A 19,585-nucleotide genomic window follows, 5' to 3' on the forward strand; every position below is an offset into this window, starting at 1 on the left:
TCTCTATTTAGCCTTTGACCCCCGTCTTTGGTCACGACCATTATAACGAGCTCTTGCTTATATCCATGTATGGCATAATTTCTATTTGTTTCTATGAAGAAAAGTTATATAATCGTTTCAAGCGGCAGCATCACCATCAGCAGCAAATCAAAGAGAAAAAACAATTTCGAAAATCGTGTATACTTGTGTTATGAGACGGAGAGAGAGAGAGAGAGAGGGAGAGAGAGAGAGAGAGAGAAAGAGAGTTTGTGTATGTGTTGCTTTCATTTGTTAGGACTTTGAATGTGTTTCGTCTATCGTCGCGATCGAATTATATTCTCACCTACACTAAACATTTCACATCAAATTGATTATTATATTATTGTTGTTAATTCTTTTTTGTCTTTTTTATTGTTGTTATTGATAAATAATCATTTTGTTTCGACGGCTTAGTTTTTTTTTTCATTTTTTTAAAATACAAATATATAATATTTGACTTAGAAGTATGCAAATATAGATGTTTGTGTAAAAATACGTGTAACAAATGAACAAAATGTTTTTTTTTACCATTTCTCATTTCAATTCAATTAAATATCATAAAAACATACAAGCTTGTATACAGTTTTTGATCAATCATTGTTGTTGTAGTTAATCATCAATATCATATCATATTATCAATCTCATTTTAACAAATATTTTCATTTTAACTAAAATTTGCAACCAATCTTCATCATTCCATTCTTTTTGTGTATATATATATTCTTCTATTTACGTGTATATATTTAAAATCCTTTGATTACACCATAAGCTTCTAAACTGCTCATTACCAAATAAATAATCCATAGACCAAATAACAGTATACCACTAATATATTTGGACCAACCAGGACCGCCCAATTCACCGCCGCCAAATACTTTCATTCGTCGGGCCAATAAAATTATTATCGCTATAACTGCTTCCGAACAAAATAACGTCACCGAAAATGCCAGGCTGTAAAGATACGAAACGGAAAATATATTTAGTGCGTGTGTCGGAAATGATTAAATGTCTTTTAAGATGGGCTTCGACGAAAATATCATCACATTTATCTGCGATCAATAATAGACAACTCCCAACAGTTTAAACTAGGGGAAAACCACGTATACCGATTTCAAAATATTTTAAAGATTTTTTTTTTAAATTAAACGAGATTTTTCAAAAACCTTTAATTAGCAGGAAGAATGATGAGAAAGGCCCTCTTCCTTAAATATAGAGCAGAACTTTTTTTTAACAAAAACAAACAATTTTCTCATTGAAATAGTATTCTCAACAACAAAAAACTGTTATTGAAATGTGAACTGTCCGCTAATTCAATCACAAGAGAATTATTTTTGATTAAGAACATTTTACTCATCAATTGAGGAGAGGGACCCTCCTCATTTCCCACTCACCATTCCTCCTCTACAGAGTAACAGGCCCCGAATGATTGGAATTTGTTCAAGATTTAGAATCGGCAAAGATTTGAAAACGATTCAAGAAAATGTGGAAATTAAATTTTGAATCATTGTGTCTACCCCTAGAATTTGGAGCTCGACATAAGCTTTCAATTATTTATATGCAATTAAAACTAAAAACTTTCGATATTTTGACTACTTCGCTCTCAAATATCGGAATTTCATTAAATTTATTGAAAGAATTCAAATTTCGATTCTCTTTCGATTTCAAATTCTCAAGTTTTGTTTAGCCGTAAGAGTTTTGTTTATCTTTGAAATTCTACTTACTTTCCAGGATTGACCACGAATTGAGATCCATGACACCAATGATAAACAGCGGCTGAAATGATAAATGATGATGATTTTTGAAACGTTTATCCGATTCTCTAAGACAAATTGAGGATATCAATCGTCGCATAAATTATGAATGTGAAAAAAAAAATGTTTTGCTTTGAGTAAAAAAAAGAGAAAGGAAAACAGAGGAAATGAATGGATATAGACATATATTTTATGTACGACTTGAAATCCTCAGAGAAGTACGATATTTTAATATATGTAAGTATACCAATGGTCCACGCCACACCAATGCCAAGGAACACATTTACAGCGTTGCTGCCAGTTACATTTCCAACGCTTGCATCAGCATACTTATCTTGAATGGCAGCCACTTTGCTCGCAAACGTATCTAATATAAAACGTATAAATCAGAGGCGGGGGAAGGCGATAGAGAGCGACAGAGAGATAAAATGTGAAAGAAAAAGAGAGTAAAAATAAATTACTATTACACCAACTGATACAATGTTCATCCGGGCGGATGAGGAGGAAAAAAGCATCGTCCGCATTAAAATAGACAGAGGGTAAGTGGCCATGTATTCACACCGAAGACGAAAAAAAAATTATCATCATCATCGTGTGTATCAATTCAATGTGATATTCATTTCGAGAAAATCGAGGCATGAAAAAAAATGCAAACAACATTGCTAAGATTCCAAAGCGGAAAGTGAATATTTCGTAAAAGCAAGAAAAATACACGATCATCGGAATTTTGTCTTTAATGAATTATTTATGGTGGGGAAGCGTATAATCTCGAACAGCGAGCGGAATTTCACAGGCCATTTGATCTCCATCTAATTTCAATGCTGGCTACTTAGCCAACGTGCTGATACTTTCAACAGCACCGACAAAAAAAATCAACAACAACATAAAAACGCAATACTAACCTGGTACACTTGTACCCAACGCAACAAAGACAATAGCGGTCACCGAATCTTTAATACCCAAAGTACAGCCAAAATGTGATGCAACGTCTCCAATAACGGCAGTGACAACGCCAATGGCAAAAATCGACACAACAAAGCATACATATCCACCGTAAATGTCTGAAGACGACGATGACAACGAAATAGATGAAGCGACAACAACGACGAAAAATAACACCACGAGGGTAGACACCGAAAAATCAACGAGGACGTGTGAGAAAGAGAAAGAGTGAGAGAGAGAGAGAAATTATTATTGACAAGCGAATTTCAAGTGGACGGTGAAAATGTAAATTGAAGGTTTCGTCGAGTGTGTATGAGTTTTCTTTTTCATATAATTCAAGTGGCCAGAAAAATACCTGTCGGTGGAATAAAAGCAAACAATATTTTCCAAAACAATGTCAAAAAGTGCATAATATAATCGCCACAACTTGGACTTGGCTCTTCGCATTCACCATCCGCTTCATCCATCGTTGAATGGTCATCGCCTGTAAAATTGAAATAACACAAAGAAAACCATAAGCAAATTAAACGAAAACAAATTTGTGCACGTTTCTATTCTCCCACCCAATTCTCCTTCATGGCATTTCGGTTCGCTTTTCGTTCGGTTTGGCATTTTAAATTTTCTATTTCCATTCGGGTTTTTATCAAGATAACCGTGAAAATTTGATTAAACTATAATCCAATGTTAAATGTCAAATGCAACTGAATGCCACTAAACGTGCCGAATAAAAAGTGGTCGGAAATGCCACCGAATGTCTGTGTGCCTGTGTGCCGATGACAATCACCACCAAAATTGCATAGAAACCACAACATTGTGTATGTATAATTCTATATACCTATGCAAGCTCCAAACATACCTGCACTCACTGTTAATGCATCAACGAATTGCTCTTTCCACGAAGACGTTCCGATAAGAAGGGAAGCATTTGCTCGTTGCACCAGTTTATCGACGGTATTCTGTGAATTGAAAATTGTCAGGGAAAGAAAAAGAAAAAGAAGAAGATACCAAATACATTCATTTTAAACCCCAAAATTAATATATTTCGCTTACACACTCACTAATTTCACATTAAAAAATATTTATGCGTTAAAAAAGGCAAGAGCGAAAACAAATGTTTCCATCTAATGTTAATTTGGAACATGAGATTTGTTTTAAGCGCGCACCGAAGATTTATAGTAATTTGGTGAATTGTAGAATGAAATGGTGAAACAATAGAATTTCATCTATTTATCTCACACTCTTGTCATGGTTGATTGCATTGAGCTTTCATATTTGTTTGAAAATTCCAACCAATAAATCGCTACGATGATGAACAAACCGAATGAAACCATAAATCGGTATAGCGGTGGCGCAGAATGGACGAATGGTTAGTTAAAATGAATTGATTTTCTAATTAAAATATTGTGCACGCATCCATATACATAACAATACAAACGCAATTACCTTGAACTCTTTGCTCTCTTTGATTCGCAATTGTGCACGAGTGATGTCGCCCATTTTTGGCCGGCCAAGTAATGCCATTTTATCTTTTTCCGTTAGATCTTCGGGAGCTTTTGCCTCAGCTTCCGTTATTGCATTAGCTAGTTCATCGTCTGATTTTTTTTTTTTCACAGCGATCAAGTGGTCGAACAAACAAATAAGAAAATATGAGAAAATGTTAAAAAAATATATGTATCAGATTTATTTTAATGTAAACCACAAACTAAAACATCTATGTCAAAATGAAACCAAATAATTTACATTCTTGGATGAATAAAAACAGCGCGGATGGGACAAAATTGATTATTTTGTTACAAGTTCCATTGTTCATTATATGTGTCCGTAAGAATAAATATGGCAATACAAAAACGGAATCTGAAGAACGTTACATAATTTTTTTTTTGTATAGATTGTACTATGTAAAAAAAAAAATATGTAACTTTCTTCAGATTCCGTTTTTGTAGTGCCATATTTATTCTTACGGACACATATGTGCTATACATTTACAATTTGGATTTTTGTTTTTAAAACATACACTATTTCTCGGAATTTTACATTTTCAATTCTGTATAGGTTTGAAGTTCAAACAAACGTTTTTTATTGAATAACAATTAAAATTGAATGAATGATTCATAGTTTTTTTTTCACTTCCTGAATAATTAGAAAATTCTTGATTTTATTGTCGAGAGACAGAGCGTTAAAAGAAAAATAGAAATGTAAAAAAAGCTTCTATTTGTTTTCGATATAACTTCTTACTAATCAAAACGAATGAATAAAAGATAAAAAAAGCAATTCTCTTAAATCAGCCAGGGTTAAATGTCAGCATTTTTAATGGTAAGCAGAAGACGAACAAAAAAAATGAAACAGGTTGTAACTAGTTTGTAGAACGCTTGAGATTAACAAAAGAAGTGAAGGTGAAGAAAATAAATGGAATTATAAGGATGCGAAGAAACGGCACTTAAGCTTTCAACGCGCGCGCACACACACAATGGGCCGCCTTTCATTCATTCAATTCGCATAAAAATTAAATGAAGAAAAAACAAAATGGAATCGGTGTGAAGCACTAATAAGCATGTATTTAGTTCAACAACACTTATTCCAATAAAAACACTTTTTCTTATATCTTCTCTGCTTTTGTATATGATGAACAGATGATAAATTTCACGTGCATACGTATATATGTTGAGATAGAAATAAAGATCACGATAACTAATTAGATTGAATAAACTGAACATTAAAGTCATTAGAATTTACTTTCATCTTTTCTGATGTGAAAAACGAACGAAAGAACTAAAAAGGAATAGAACAACTCTTGAGCCAAGGTTGTATCTTGGCTTTTATGAAAACTGAATAAAGAATGAGTGGCATTTTTTCATAAAAGAAAATTTTAATTCAAACCAAACATGAAAGTTTTGCATATGGTTTTGATTCTCATAATAATGCACTCAAACAAACGTCAATTAATCGTCAAAAAACGAAATTCACTTAATTGAAAATACACTCTATACTATGAACATATAAGAGCGTGGCCAGTAATCAAAATTTAAATGAAATGTTAATATACGCAGCGCTCTGCAGTTTTGCAATATTGTGTTTTAGCATAAAATATTAACGATAGAGAATGGAAAAGTGAATAAAACAAAATTGCCGAAAAAATGCATTTCGGATAGCATTAGGTCATGTGCAACATACGGAAGCTCATATATATACAAGCATTTCATTAGGTAAATTGCATAAACAACACAACAAAAACAAAATGCAAATGAGAGATTGGATATTCCAAAAACAGGAATACATTTGTTTACTCAACAAGAAGGCGAAAGGCAGAAAAGGGTCAAGGAATAACGGAAAACGAGAGAAAGAGAGAGAAATATGTAGATGTTATTTATTCAATGAAATCTATCGATTTGCACGATTTCGAGCTTCAAATCAGCAATACAAAATGCATGTTGTATCAAACAGCCTCGGTTGATAAACAAGATGTACAACGTATCTCAATGAGTACATGGCATGTGAAACGATCATATTAGGACCATAAATGGATATTAGAATTTTGACATGAGCAGGATTCACACAATATATAAATTGAATTTGTCTCTAATATACATAATACACACAATAATCGGTACCCCAAATCACTATACAATTTTCATAAAATTATACCATGTACCTTGATTGCATTGCATGCAATGAGAAAATTTTGCTTGCCACAAACAACAATAGGACTACATAACTATACAGAAGAAGATTAAGGAAAGTAAAAAAAAACATAAAATAGAAAAACAAATTACGTGGTAACTTGTGAGGGCATTCTTATCAAAGCATTCCATTTAATAATTAACCATTCATTATTAATGTGTGAAAACACTTTTTGATCAGCCACTGTCTCATCGGATATGTGCTGTTTTTTAATGATTAAGGTTTTTTTTATATTGGCCGTTTAAAAGGTGTTTTCATGTGTCACATAAAAACTCGTCCTTTACACAAAAACCAACAACGAAAAAAAAATCTGCGGTTTTTTCTTCTAATAATTTATGTTCTTGTTGATTTGATAATGGCATTCATTCAGACAATATTTACTTACAAATTTCATATGGCGCAATATTCACATTTTCACGTACGCAATCATTTTTTTTTGAATGTATTCGCGTGTGTGTGCATTGCATTCGGAATACATGGCAACAAAATTAACGCGCACGCAATTCATATTGTTGTTAGTTCATGAAGTTTATAGTAATTTCGTATGGCGACCAATTGATTTTCGATTTTTATCATATTTGGTCAAATATGTTTTGTTGGTCGTGTGGTATTTTTTTTGTATACGCGCGTGTGTGTGTATGTGTGTATTTTAATATCAATTAGATTTAGTCCATTTCGAAGTGGCAGAATTGTCGAGTCCAATTTTTATAAAAAGGAAATCGGTTTGCGTGAATTGTATTCATTTATTCATGGTAAATATGAGTTTTTAATTTAAACGTCATTTTTATTTCGTTCATATGTCGAATTGGTGGAAAATTGTTTTTAAATATGCATTTTCATTTTGTAAGTTGTTTTATTCATTTTTTTTTTGTTTTCATGTTTAAACACGATGTTTAGTGATGACATAAGAAGTAATAGTAGTAGAAGTTGTGCACACATCACAGTATGGTGAATGCAATAGAAAAAGAGAGAGAGAAGAGAAAGAAAGAAAGAAAATATACGGAATATATATAAATAATATTATATTATATAATATTATAAGCAATGCACAACAACAAAAAACAAAAAAAGAGATAAAATAAAAATAGTAACGCAAAAACATATTGAAAGAAAAAGAGAAAAGAAAACATTTTTAGTCGTCTACCATGTCAAATTGAAATCCCATTCGCAGTCATGAATATCCATGGAACAAATTAGGAAGGAGACATTTGTAGAGAAAAGTAAAAAATAAAAGACGATGTGGTGTTTATTTGCATTTCATACCGAATTGATGGAGTCATCAATTGGTCGTTATCGCGAACGCGGCGAACGCTTACGTACCCCAAATACAAATCGACCAATATGAATGGAAAATCGCGTCATTTTAACTATTTTAACAAAATGTGTTTCGGTTCGTTCGGTCGGTAAAAGACAAAGACACGAAATTCCATTATGGAAAACATATTTATGAGGAGGGTCTTAAACAGCATAATTCATTTAAGCATCCTTGATCGACATTCTATTAAACGGATGGAAAATTTTCTCTATCTCTCGAAACAACATCCAACTAAGCGCGGACGTATGAGAGCTAAGAGAGACAGAGTTATTTTCGAACGTAAAATGAAACTGTTGATCCTTTATTACTTTAAAATTAATTTGAATTCGCCGTTGCACTCCTTTTAAATCTATTTAAAATGAAACATGTCATGACTCATGAGTTTCTCCTCTCCCAAAAGCAAAATAAAATAAGACAAAAAGCGGAACACATTTATGGATTGAAACAATGTGACAACGTAAATATCACTGATGTCACTGTCTTGACAGCTTTGGATAATTCATGATTACCAATTAAAATCTAGAGAAATGCTTAAGCGATTTGCAGTGGATGTGTGCGATGGTGTGGTGGTGTTGGGCCAAAAATGCTCTCTGATTTTTTACTTAATGGCTAAAACACATCAAGTGCAAAGTGTGGATGACAAAAAATAATAATAATAATAATGCGAAAGGCAAATACACAATAAAGTGAATAATGACGGCAACAACAGTAGCATCGAAAAGACCCGGTTCTAAAACGAAAATTAAATTCATATAAAATTTATGTCAATTTAATTGGTATTTTGGAACCGGATTTGTCCTATACTACTAGCAACAACATCAACAAGAAATGAAAAAAAAAAACGGTGTCGTTCACAAGCGCATAAAACAGAACTCTATAAATTATAAAAATTAAATTTTATGTTTTGATTAACAAATGATTCCCTGAATATTCGTTCGGTTGCACCCGATTTCGGAGTTTTTATTTGTTGTGGGTTGTGTATGTGTGTAAGTGTGTCCTTTAAAGATTTAATTCAATTTTGTCTTATTTATACTTATGGTAATATATATATATATATGCCCTAACTACACTTTAGCTGTGTGTGTGTATCCTCTATTCTGCGGTCATTTCTGATGAACGAAATATTTCATAAAAAAAATATTTGCGAACAGAAAACAGAGAATATCTATCAACGCGTTCAATGAGCGAATAAATTGTTATTTTCTTGTTCCTACGAGACTGCAAAACTGAATAAAACGGAAAAATATATTTATATGATGTAACCAACTACATACATCAACGTTTTTATACTTTATGTCTATATGTGTTATAGATTGTATCAAATCAATTTAATACGTTACCTCCAACCATTTGCGGTTCACCGAGATTGACGTAAAGCAGAACATCCTTTTCGTAGCTGCCTTCCTCCAAAATCACCAACGGAATACATTTTCTGCAAATAATCAAGAAGCAAACACAAAATCAGCACAAAATAATTTCATTATATATCAAATATTGATGACATTTTCGAGAAGAAATAACGAGAGAAAAAAAAACAACAAAATATCAACAACATCAACAGCAATACAGAGTGCAGTCGCGGTAGAAACAACAGCACCCTTTGGGAAAAAGAGGGCAATTTTCAAGAGCTGCAATTATAAATGAATCAACTGTTCATTTCCGTCGATCATCATCATCATCATCGATGAACGTTCACGAGCGCGCTCGTTCATCGTTTTAAATAATTCCTTGAAAATTCAGCATATGTATTACTTGCATACAGCAAACGGATTAGACACATTTTCGAAAAGGAGAAGCAGTATAACCACAAAAAAAATATATGCTATCGATTCATTTCGGCCATTTGGTTCATATAACATTCGTTCAATTGAGTTTAAAATACATAAAAAGAAAAAAGCAATAATTTTTCTTTGTTTTGCGGGTTGTTTCAAAGCTCAATTGCATAAGTTGAAGTAAATTAGTGGGAGAAAATACGGTATTAAAACAAGGTTCCATGACTGCTTATTAATTCGCTTTTGAAAATAGATATTAGAGAGAGAGAGAGAGAGAGAGAGAGAGAGAGAGAGAGAGAGAGAATGAGTTGGGTTCCATCAATTGTATTATGTACACACGCAATTTTTCCTATTGTTCCGCTATTTTATTTCTTCTTATTTTGTTCGTTTGGTTTCTATTTTGGTTTGAGCTTTTCAAATGCTTTATTATTTTTCTGGCAGAAAGTTTTCCACACATTCGCACACACGCAATCAGCAAACTGGTGGAAAATTCATGGCATGCTAACCACATTAAGGTCCTGCGTGCGATTTGTAGGTGGATAGTTTGCCAATTTTTAAAAACGGGAATGAATGCAAAAAAAAATGGGAAAGAGAAGCGATGAATAGAGAGAGAGAGTGAGAGGGAGCAAAATTGCTTGAAATCAGTTTTGGGGCGATCTTGATATGCGTTTCGGGTTTTCGGTCTGTTGCCGAGTCTGATATTATTTCCGGTATGGACACACACTCACACACAGTATATCCACAATGTAGGCAATCAATAGCAAAGTGCTGCTGCGTGCAACACGACTGAAATTTTATGAATTTAAACAAAAAGTAAAAATAAAGAGCAACTTTGGATTCCTTCAATTATTCACTAATTACTCGTTTCATGTGTTTTAGCATTATACATATTTCAGTCGTCGACAACAATTACGTAACAAGGTGTATATTTGCCGTTGCATTGAAATTGAGCTTTGACTATTGTATGCGGCCGCAAAGTGGTATTCACTCAAATGAAACAAACCAACAAAAAAAACAGCAATAATATACAAAACACAAGAAAAGAGTGAACAATCCAAACCAAGAATGAGCAATAAACTTTTACTATGATTTTTCTTCTCTTGAAACCACAATGTTTGTATTGTTTTATCCATAAAAAAAAATAAAAAAAATAGTGGTGGCGGTGGACGTCGGTTTTAGGTTTATTGGAAAAATGGCCCGAAAACCGGAAAGTGAGCTGGAACAAAGAGAAAGAGAGAGAAAAAAACGAAAGGCATTACATTATTGCCGTATTTAATTAGTTCATCTCCCGGTTTTCGTATTTACAGTTGAGTAATAATACGAAAAATTGGTTCATTGTAATGAAATGAAGCAGAATTAATGTACTAATGTGGCGTCTGAAATATTCCGTGTGTTTATGCTCCTTTTCTAATTTCTATGCCGACATACTAACACACATCCATGTAAACGATGTATGTGTAGATTTTCGCATGTATTCGGAGCAATAATAAGCAATCCAAAAATCAGTCATTCGCAAATAGGAAATAGAAGCAGATAGAAGGAGAAAGAAATTGAGAGAGATTGAGCTCGATTCCCGTCTCTTCGTTGCTACAGCACCTTTTTAGCTCCTATAATACCCATGTGGAATATACAAAATTAAGTTGCTATTAATGTTTTCAATGTGATGTGGCTGCTCTTTATCATCATCATCATCATTATCATCTTAAGTTTTTTCTGAATATGAGGCAACGGCAAATCAAAATCACTAACAACTAAGTTACATGAATAACTATGCCATTAACTGAATGAGCGAAATAGGATGAAAAAAGAACCAGGTAAGTATTAGATGTACACACACACACACTTTCCCTCGTCATCTTGTGTCATCCCTCGACATTTCTACACACATAGATGGAGCGAGTGCTCATTTTATCAACATCGGAAATTATCTGATCAACGCTTTTGCTGTAAAATCGTGTATTTAGTTGGGCAGTTGAAATGTTTTTCCAAAATCGTATTTGCATACGAACAAAATCGGAAATTTGATATACACACCGTGTTTATATCAACCCCTTCAATGTTTTTACATGTCATCGTTCTTCTGCTAACCATTGCTTATAGTCTATGGTGACCTCATTTACGAATATATAATGCTACGAACCGAAAATGCTTTAGTTTTGAACAAAATATGGGTATTAACTGTGGTAAATAAGTATATCAAAAATGTATTTTCCGTGTATTTTTCATCATCATGGAAAAACAGAGGACAGAGTTGGATGTATGGTTTATATATGTAACCGTAGCCGAACAGAAGATATTTTCCGCTCCAAAAAACTTTGAACGCATTTTCGTTCGTTCATTATTTTTGAAGTTTCTTCTTCATATTTCCTTTGAACTAATGAGACAAACGGCTTTCCCCAATTAAAACTTCTCAAATAAAATTTGATTGTAAGCGCCACGGAATTTTTTTTAAATTCTTTACAGCAAATGAAAGAATACAGTGACACAAAGTGGTAAGTTTGACATACAAATAGCACCAGCAGCTTAGTAGACATTTTATCTATATTTGTGTGCCGGCTGCCGGGTCAAAATTGGCGAAAATGATGTCTAAAAAAAATTGTTTTCGCTGCGAAACTGTTTTATTGTTAAATTTATCGGTTTTATTGGTGGATCATGTGATTGAATTCGCCGCGTGTGACTTTCGATGAACTTTTCGATTTCAATCTATGGCCAAGAAAACAAAAAAGACAAACAAATGACTAACTTATTCAAACACCCCTATTTTAGTTTCATTACCACCATAAATTCGCTTCATATTTCGATGATCATATCTCACATTCTGTTGCAAGCATTTCAAACCATTTTCAATTAATAACTTTCCGACACGTTTCATTTTATAGCGAGTGCACACACTTTTTCCTTTTTATTTGCGCTCGCTGTAAAAATAATTTATTATATCAAAAGAGAAAAAGAGAGTATTCTGTATGAAAAATTGCTTGCATAGAAGTAGTTTTTGGGGTGTTTCGCATCACTGAAGATAGAAGTAGTTGTTTTTATTTCTGCTCTCTATCTTCTCGACAAACGAAATCGTGCCAAATGTGAATATTTTCCAGTATGTTTGTTCTATTTCGTTTGCCAAATGCACATGTTTTTTTTTTTTGGGTTGCACTCTTAAACAAAAAGATAAAAAAACCGATTGGCTGCACTGCGTTTCGTATTCATCGAAAAATTAGTGAATGCAGCTCTGCATGACGGCTTTCTTTTTCTCATAAGGCTGGCTTAAGTATGAGAACAAAAAGAATTTGCCCGATACAAGAAAAGAAGCAAAAAAATGAACAAATGGCAAAAAAACAAGCGTAAGAGAGAGAGAGAGGGAGAAAATAAGCCATGCATTTCCCGGCGACGAGCGCTTGAGCATACTCGCAACTCATGCGAATGTATGCACACAAGAAATGTAACACATCTTAATTGAAACCAATATAAAAATAGGACATGTTAATCAATATGTAATGAAGTTTAGTTTTAATTTGAACACACGATGCATTTACAAGAGACCGACATCGAACTACTTCGCTGCATAACAAAATACGAGAGAGAGAACAAACCGACCATTTTCGATAAATAAATCCAATTTGTCTGGCTTCTAATGTTTCTTGACTATGAATTAAGAGATTACTATGAAGTGCACAGTCTGTATATAATTCGCGCGCGTACATTGTGTTTGTTCAAATGCACACACCGACCCCAAATGCTGCTTGTATTCAAACCGTTGCATTTATGAGGACGGATGAAAAAAACAAAAAACAAAACGCCGAGTGACAGAGAGAATAGAATAATGAGTGAATGAGCGACAGAGAAGAAGATGACGATGCAGCAAAACCGACCGATTCACTCATTTACAGCCCAAAACACCAAACAACATGCATAGTACCACATGCAATTTTAACCATATTATTCTACATTGTGGATGGAGTTCAGTTTCGATTGTACTACTATGCAAAAATATAAACTGGCCAGTGGCCACAGTGTCTCTTGCACATTCTCTCTCTCTCTCTCTCTCTCTCTCTCTCTCTCTTTCTTTCTCTTCGAGTATAATCATACTATCTCTCTGAACATATTTATGCGACATTGACATTCTATTTTACAACGAACAGTCAATTCGCTATGATAGTCAATCATTACCATTTTCTCCCCTCGAAATTGGTTATGTGTCTATATATAAATGGGAGAAATTAGTCCTTCATACTAATTAACCAAACATCATATTGTCGATAAGATTCCAATGTAATATTCTGTGTCCGACTTTATGTCTGCGTACAAATAGCGTGTATTTTTGCTTACTTACTAGCATTCTTCTCTCGTAAAATGCACATAACGAGAATGTATGCATGCGGATTGTGCGCGACGGAATTCCGGTTGTCTTTAATGGACCGTTTTTGTTTGCAAAACTTGCACATTTTGCAAATCAACATTTATGACATGGCATTGCATACATACTATATAGCAAATTATTATGATTTTGCTGAGTTTTTCTATTGTCTCTTTTGATTGTAAGTTGGATGAATGAATTCCCAACAACAGTGGAGAAATAGCAAAACACAAAAACCAAAATTGAAAACATAATGTGCGATTAGAGTAGCTGATAAATTGATAAGCTGCGCAGTGGCAGTATTTTGCGAACGACGGCGCTTTTATGTTTAGTTTTTCGGCGCTTTTATGTTTAGTTTTCTGAATCGATCTTTTCTATCGAATGAATTTTTTATTCAACAACAACAACAATAAATAATGATAAAAGATATAAATATTAAATGTGTTTTACGCAATTTAAACAGTAGATGGATAGAATGTTAGAGAAAAAGAACTTACTCGCTTTCGTTATTATCAAATTCCAATTCGCCTTGCATCATTTCATAATCTTTTCCGCTTTTGGCTGTGCCGTCTTCCGTCCAATACGGCACTATAACTTTACCTCGAGCGCCCGAAAATCGTTGAACTTTTAATTCATAAACGCCGACCGATTCGCATAATTCATGATCTTTTGAGCTAAATGCGAATATACCACCATGATCATCATCTAAAATCATGACAGTTGCAACGGATGGTGTGGCCAATGTAACATCGTTCGATGCATTTGTTAATTTAACATAAAAATGTTCATCCTGTTCAAATACATCATCGTCAATGACCTCAATTTGAAAGCGTTGCTCATCGACGCCGGGCGGAAATACGAGCGTACCCTTTTTACCAACATAATCGCTACCTGCTTCAGCTGTTCCATCTTCCGTTTCAAAATCAACCGAACATTCTCGTGTTAAATCACCATCTCGTACCACTCTTAATTCAAATTCACCGCAATTCTCCATAACTGTATAGTGGCCGGGTTGAAAATAAACCTTTGTCATCGCAACCTCTTCATCGAGAAGATCAATATCAACACGTTGTAGTTCGGCTTTCACTTCGCTCAAATCACTTTGAGCTCGTTCCGATATTTTTCGCATAATATTACCGCTACCCATCATTTTGCGTGTTGCTTGAATACGATAGAATGCACGAGATTTGGGTCCATTATTCATGAGTTGTTCTTGTGCCATAATTTCTAAATTTTCTAAATCGCTTTGTGGGTATTTTCGGCGTAAATTTTTCAATGTTGTAATGTATTCGCGTCGTGCCTCTTCAAAATCTCGTACCTCTTCGGTGATGATGCCACCATCGGTAAAGGATTTTATATTATCATCATGTCCATTCATTTCAAATGCTAAATCACTAGCTTCAGTTTGTACCATAACGCCATGCTTATTCATTCGATACTCTTTGCCAATGTATTTGTAAATAAGTAGGCGTCGATCGGCAATGTAGGCCGTAAGCACCGTCAATGGAAAGAACATAAAGGTTAGAAGACTTTCCCATGGCTCAACCACACCGGGTGATATATAGTCTAAAATGAGATACAGCCAAATATAGGCAAACACCGACCATGACGATGTCACAAAAAATACGCGTAAATGTTTAATTCGTCGCACTTCTGGTGTTGGTATGACAAGCACACAAAGTGCAATGATAACAAATAGATTATATGCAGCCGAACCGACGATCGTCGATGGACCCAGATCACCGGCCTCAAAATCTTTTCCAATTATTTCAATGATTGACAATAAAATTTCGGGTGCACTCGAACCCAATGCCATCAATGTTAAATTTGCTACCGTCTCATTCCATACGCGAACGACAACAATTTGCGTTTCACCATTTAATTTCCGGACTTTGACTTCTTTTTCTTTGGATGTGATTACTTCAATCGCCGCCATAAAACGATCCGATACAATTGAAACGCCAATAAACAGGTACACTAATATAAAAAAGTAAACGGAACCACGTATCACAACGTCCTGCAATGTTAGATTCTCTTGTGGTAACCATTTTTTTAATATTACTCCATCGACGCATTGAATCTTTTCATCTGACCAATCAAGACTTTTTGCTATTGTCGTGTCATTCGATCGAATTTCCAATTTATTGGCAACCGAACTACTACCCGTAACATACGCTAATAATATTACGAGAGCGATATACGCTCGATTGTGCCGATGTAGCGAATTCATTTTCTTTTTGTTGTTGTTGTTGTTGTTGTATTGGATTTGTTATTTGTTAGTTTGTTTGTTGGTTTTATTTTTATTTTGCTTATGAACAGCCCGTAAATGGCATTAGAATTAAAAAGACGAAATAACACCACAGTCGTATTAGTTTAATTTTATTATAATATATATGTGTGTATATAATTTTTCTTTGCTTCTTAACACCAAATATATATATATATCTGTATACGTTGCTATCAAAGAAATTCGTTATATATAGTATAGTATGTCTTGTGATTGTTTATTGTTTATTAAATAATTCCTCGTATCCTTAGATGTTGATGTGTTAAGTAAACAATTTATACGTAAAAACACTTGCACATTTAAACACGCACACGCACATCAATTGATGAAAACGATTAAAACAACGCTGACATACTAATCACAACAGAATTAGATAGTTAGTATTTGATTTAATCATGTTTACACGATTTATATCTATGCAAAACTTTTGCTTTATTTTAAATGGTATTTTATGTATGGGAACGGCTCCGATTCAGCTGTATTTCATACACTGGCGTGCGAATAGACAATGGCTTTTAAGGAGTGAGTGTGTGAGCGAGTTGGAAAGTAAGTGACTGACTGAGTGAATGAATTGCATAAATATGACACGATGTATACACGGTAAAATCAACACATTTTCTACCACACTGGATTTTCTCGTTTGTTCCAAACAATTGGGGTACAGGCGTTGCTATTCATTCATTCATCCATTCATGCAGGATCTTATTAAAATCTGTCTCGTTGTATTTTATGTTTAATTTATGGATTTTGCAATGCAAATATCGTTTTTCGTTTTTTTTTTAAATATCTATTTACTTATATGGTGTGTCATGTTAATTCGTTTGATTTAATATTATTTGTAGTTTTTCGGTTGCATTAATTTTAATTTTGTGTTGGTTTATTTGATTTGATATGACATCGATTCAATATAAAGATGCATATGTGCAAGAACATTTCATTCTAATGCCGCCCATTCATTTTCAGTGCTGGAATCAATTTTATCAGATTTCTTTTAATTTTCTTATTTTACAAAGCAGGACGAAGGTTTGTTTCGATGCGAATTTTTAATTGTTAACAACTACAATTACATTCTCTTTTAAATTTCATTGTTGATGTTGATGTTGAGTTTTTTATTCTCACAAAATCATAAGTTGGTGATTGTATGCTTTTGATGTGGTTTGTTATACACACTTAAACTATTATTGCTGCTTCATTATAGCACGTAATTCATTATCAACCGTTTTTATGTTCGTGGCATTTATGATTACCGTACCATTCGTTAATGGGCGATTTTCCATCACACTGATCACTGTGTGTGTGTTTTTATTCTGTCACTTTTGTTGTGTGTACCCTTTTTTTGTTTCGCATTCGAAAATAAAATCACATTAGGCCCAAAATTGCGCTCGATTTGACAACAATAACAAAGACGAGTGCACAGGAGCAAAAAAGTGTCTATAAATCGCGAACTATGGTTCAAAAAGTTTAGATTATTTAACAAAGGCTTAACAACTGTTTGTCTTCTTTTGTCTTCTTTTCACTTTTTTAAACTCCCTTTTATATAATTTTTTTTGTTATTTTCTTTCCTCTTCAGTCAGTTTAGGTTTAGGTTTCTACGATGTTTCGGTGGCAGATAAATATTCTTTATCAAAAAAGTGTTGAACATTGTTTTATCTTCTTCTTTTTTTGCTTCAATCACACTGGTTGCAAGAAAAAATTAACAATATTAGTTGCAACATTAGTTGCAAAAACAAAATTCGTATGCAATAAAACAGGCATAGGCTCTTTCAAGTTTATAATTTCACTCAACAGAATTGTACTAAAAAAAACCAACAATAACGCACAGCTTTAAGTTCACTTGAGAGTCCTCATGAAGAATGTATCGTCAATGATGAAGTGAAAGAAGAAAGAAGAATACCTCTCGGCTGATGATTAAGCACTGAAGCGAAAAAAAAGATATATATTTTTTTTGGTTGCTCAAAATGTGTTAATCAGTTGTGTGTCAGTTGTGCCTCCTTCTCGCAAAACAGCAATAAAAAAAATCAACAACACAATAGGCAGTAAAAGGGAAAAGCGATGCAGATTTTTTAGAGTGAAATGAAAAAACAGCGTAAAATCCTCTACCATTGAATGACATGGAGAGAATGGGCTTTTCTATCCTTCTTGCGCACTTTTCTCTATGCCACACACACGCGATTATTCTTTTGTCTTATTTTGGAATTTACACATGATAACATTTTTGTCGTCGCGGTCGTCGTCGTCGTTTTTTTATTATTATTATTATTATTTTTTGTTGGTATCGTTCGTTTGCAAAAAAAGATGTCATCAGTAGAGAAAACTAGAAAATTAAAGCGTTTTAGATTCGAATAACAGTCCGGACTGAATGATAACGTTCATGTTAGAAAACTAAAACCGAAATGCGAACGAATTTCGCGAATAGAAAAAAGCCAAAACTGGAAAAAAGAAAAAAGAAAGACGACGAAGAAATCTCTTTCTTTTGACTTGAAAGAGAGCGTAAGAGCTCAAACAGCAACAACAGCAGCAGAAAAAAAAACAAATATAAGAGGAACACACCGTCGTCCGTACACGCGGAGAAAAGTGTAAGAATTTCAGCAGCAGAAAACGAACGAAGCCAAGTCAAGTCTCGAATAGAGTAGGAAAATTGTCAAAATGAGATAGATGTATAGTAAACATTGCACTCGACTTAACTCGAAAAAAGTGTGTGTGTTTCGTTTTTTTTTTTTTATCCTCTCTTCTTTTACGTTTTGCTAGCAGAGCTGATATATTTCGTGCGCTTCTGTTTGCTCATTGCTGTTGCTCTTCAACTAAGCTTTTTGAACACAAATCATCTGCCACCACACATAATACACACCGATACGTCACGTATCTAAGCGCTGAGTGGCGGAGCTGGATGAGTTTCTAATATCAAAAACTTCACTCATGTGTCGTATGTACGAGACTCGTGACTCGACTCGGCTCGACTCTATGGGGATATATAGATTGGGAGAACAGCGACAACACAATGAATTATATTAGAGATACGTACCACGATATAGAAGGCGCAACACACAAATCCAACCGAAACGAACATTCACAACATACGAAGACGAAAAGTGAGTAAGTGAGTGAGAGAAATATTAGAGAAAATGAAAACAACAACAATGTTGACTCGAAGTCAACACACAAATAACGGTCGACGACAACGACCAACAAGCACTCACACACAAAATCCCGAAAAAGCGTTGTGCCTATGATGTCGCGCATTTTAAACGTAATTTACTCATTTCTCAAGAGCAGTTGACTCTTCTTTATTTGAATGTGTGCGCCGTTGTATATATGATAGTATATGCAAAAAATTAACAAATTTTCAAATGAAAGAGCACCTAAAAATCGAAGAATATGCGCAGATGCGGAAAATGGAAAATGGAACATGTACGCAGATGGAATCGCACCAATGTATTTGTGCGTATGTGGTCAATATACAGAGAGCACAGTTGG

The 19,585-nt window shown here is 33.9% G+C and overlaps 1 protein-coding gene across 4 annotated transcripts; it reads right to left on the reverse strand.

Moving 5' to 3' along the window:
* Positions 1-432: 432 nt before the first annotated feature.
* Positions 433-19,347, reverse strand: LOC116344971 (sodium/calcium exchanger 1). Of its 4 annotated transcripts, none has more exons than XM_031773861.1 (10): positions 19,134-19,347; positions 14,322-18,026; positions 9,045-9,136; positions 4,155-4,303; positions 3,568-3,667; positions 3,067-3,195; positions 2,672-2,830; positions 2,017-2,136; positions 1,740-1,791; positions 433-969 (listed from the first exon to the last, which is right to left on the reverse strand). In XM_031773861.1, exons 2-10 carry the CDS (start codon positions 16,052-16,054, stop codon positions 762-764), a joined length of 2,742 nt encoding a protein of 913 aa, XP_031629721.1. In that variant the 5' UTR covers positions 16,055-18,026; positions 19,134-19,347; the 3' UTR covers positions 433-761. The 4 variants fall into 4 exon arrangements, with proteins under 4 accessions (XP_031629721.1, XP_031629722.1, XP_031629723.1 ...); XM_031773862.1 differs by lacking the exon at positions 19,134-19,347 and adding an exon at positions 18,212-18,786; XM_031773863.1 differs by lacking the exon at positions 19,134-19,347 and having other exon boundaries at positions 4,155-4,291; positions 14,322-18,786.
* Positions 19,348-19,585: the final 238 nt, after the last annotated feature.

The sequence above is a fragment of the Contarinia nasturtii genome, unplaced genomic scaffold (genome assembly GCF_009176525.2).
Source record: "Contarinia nasturtii isolate CC-2019 unplaced genomic scaffold, AAFC_CNas_1.1 Cnas_scaffold_1240, whole genome shotgun sequence".
Lineage (NCBI taxonomy): Eukaryota > Metazoa > Arthropoda > Insecta > Diptera > Cecidomyiidae > Contarinia > Contarinia nasturtii.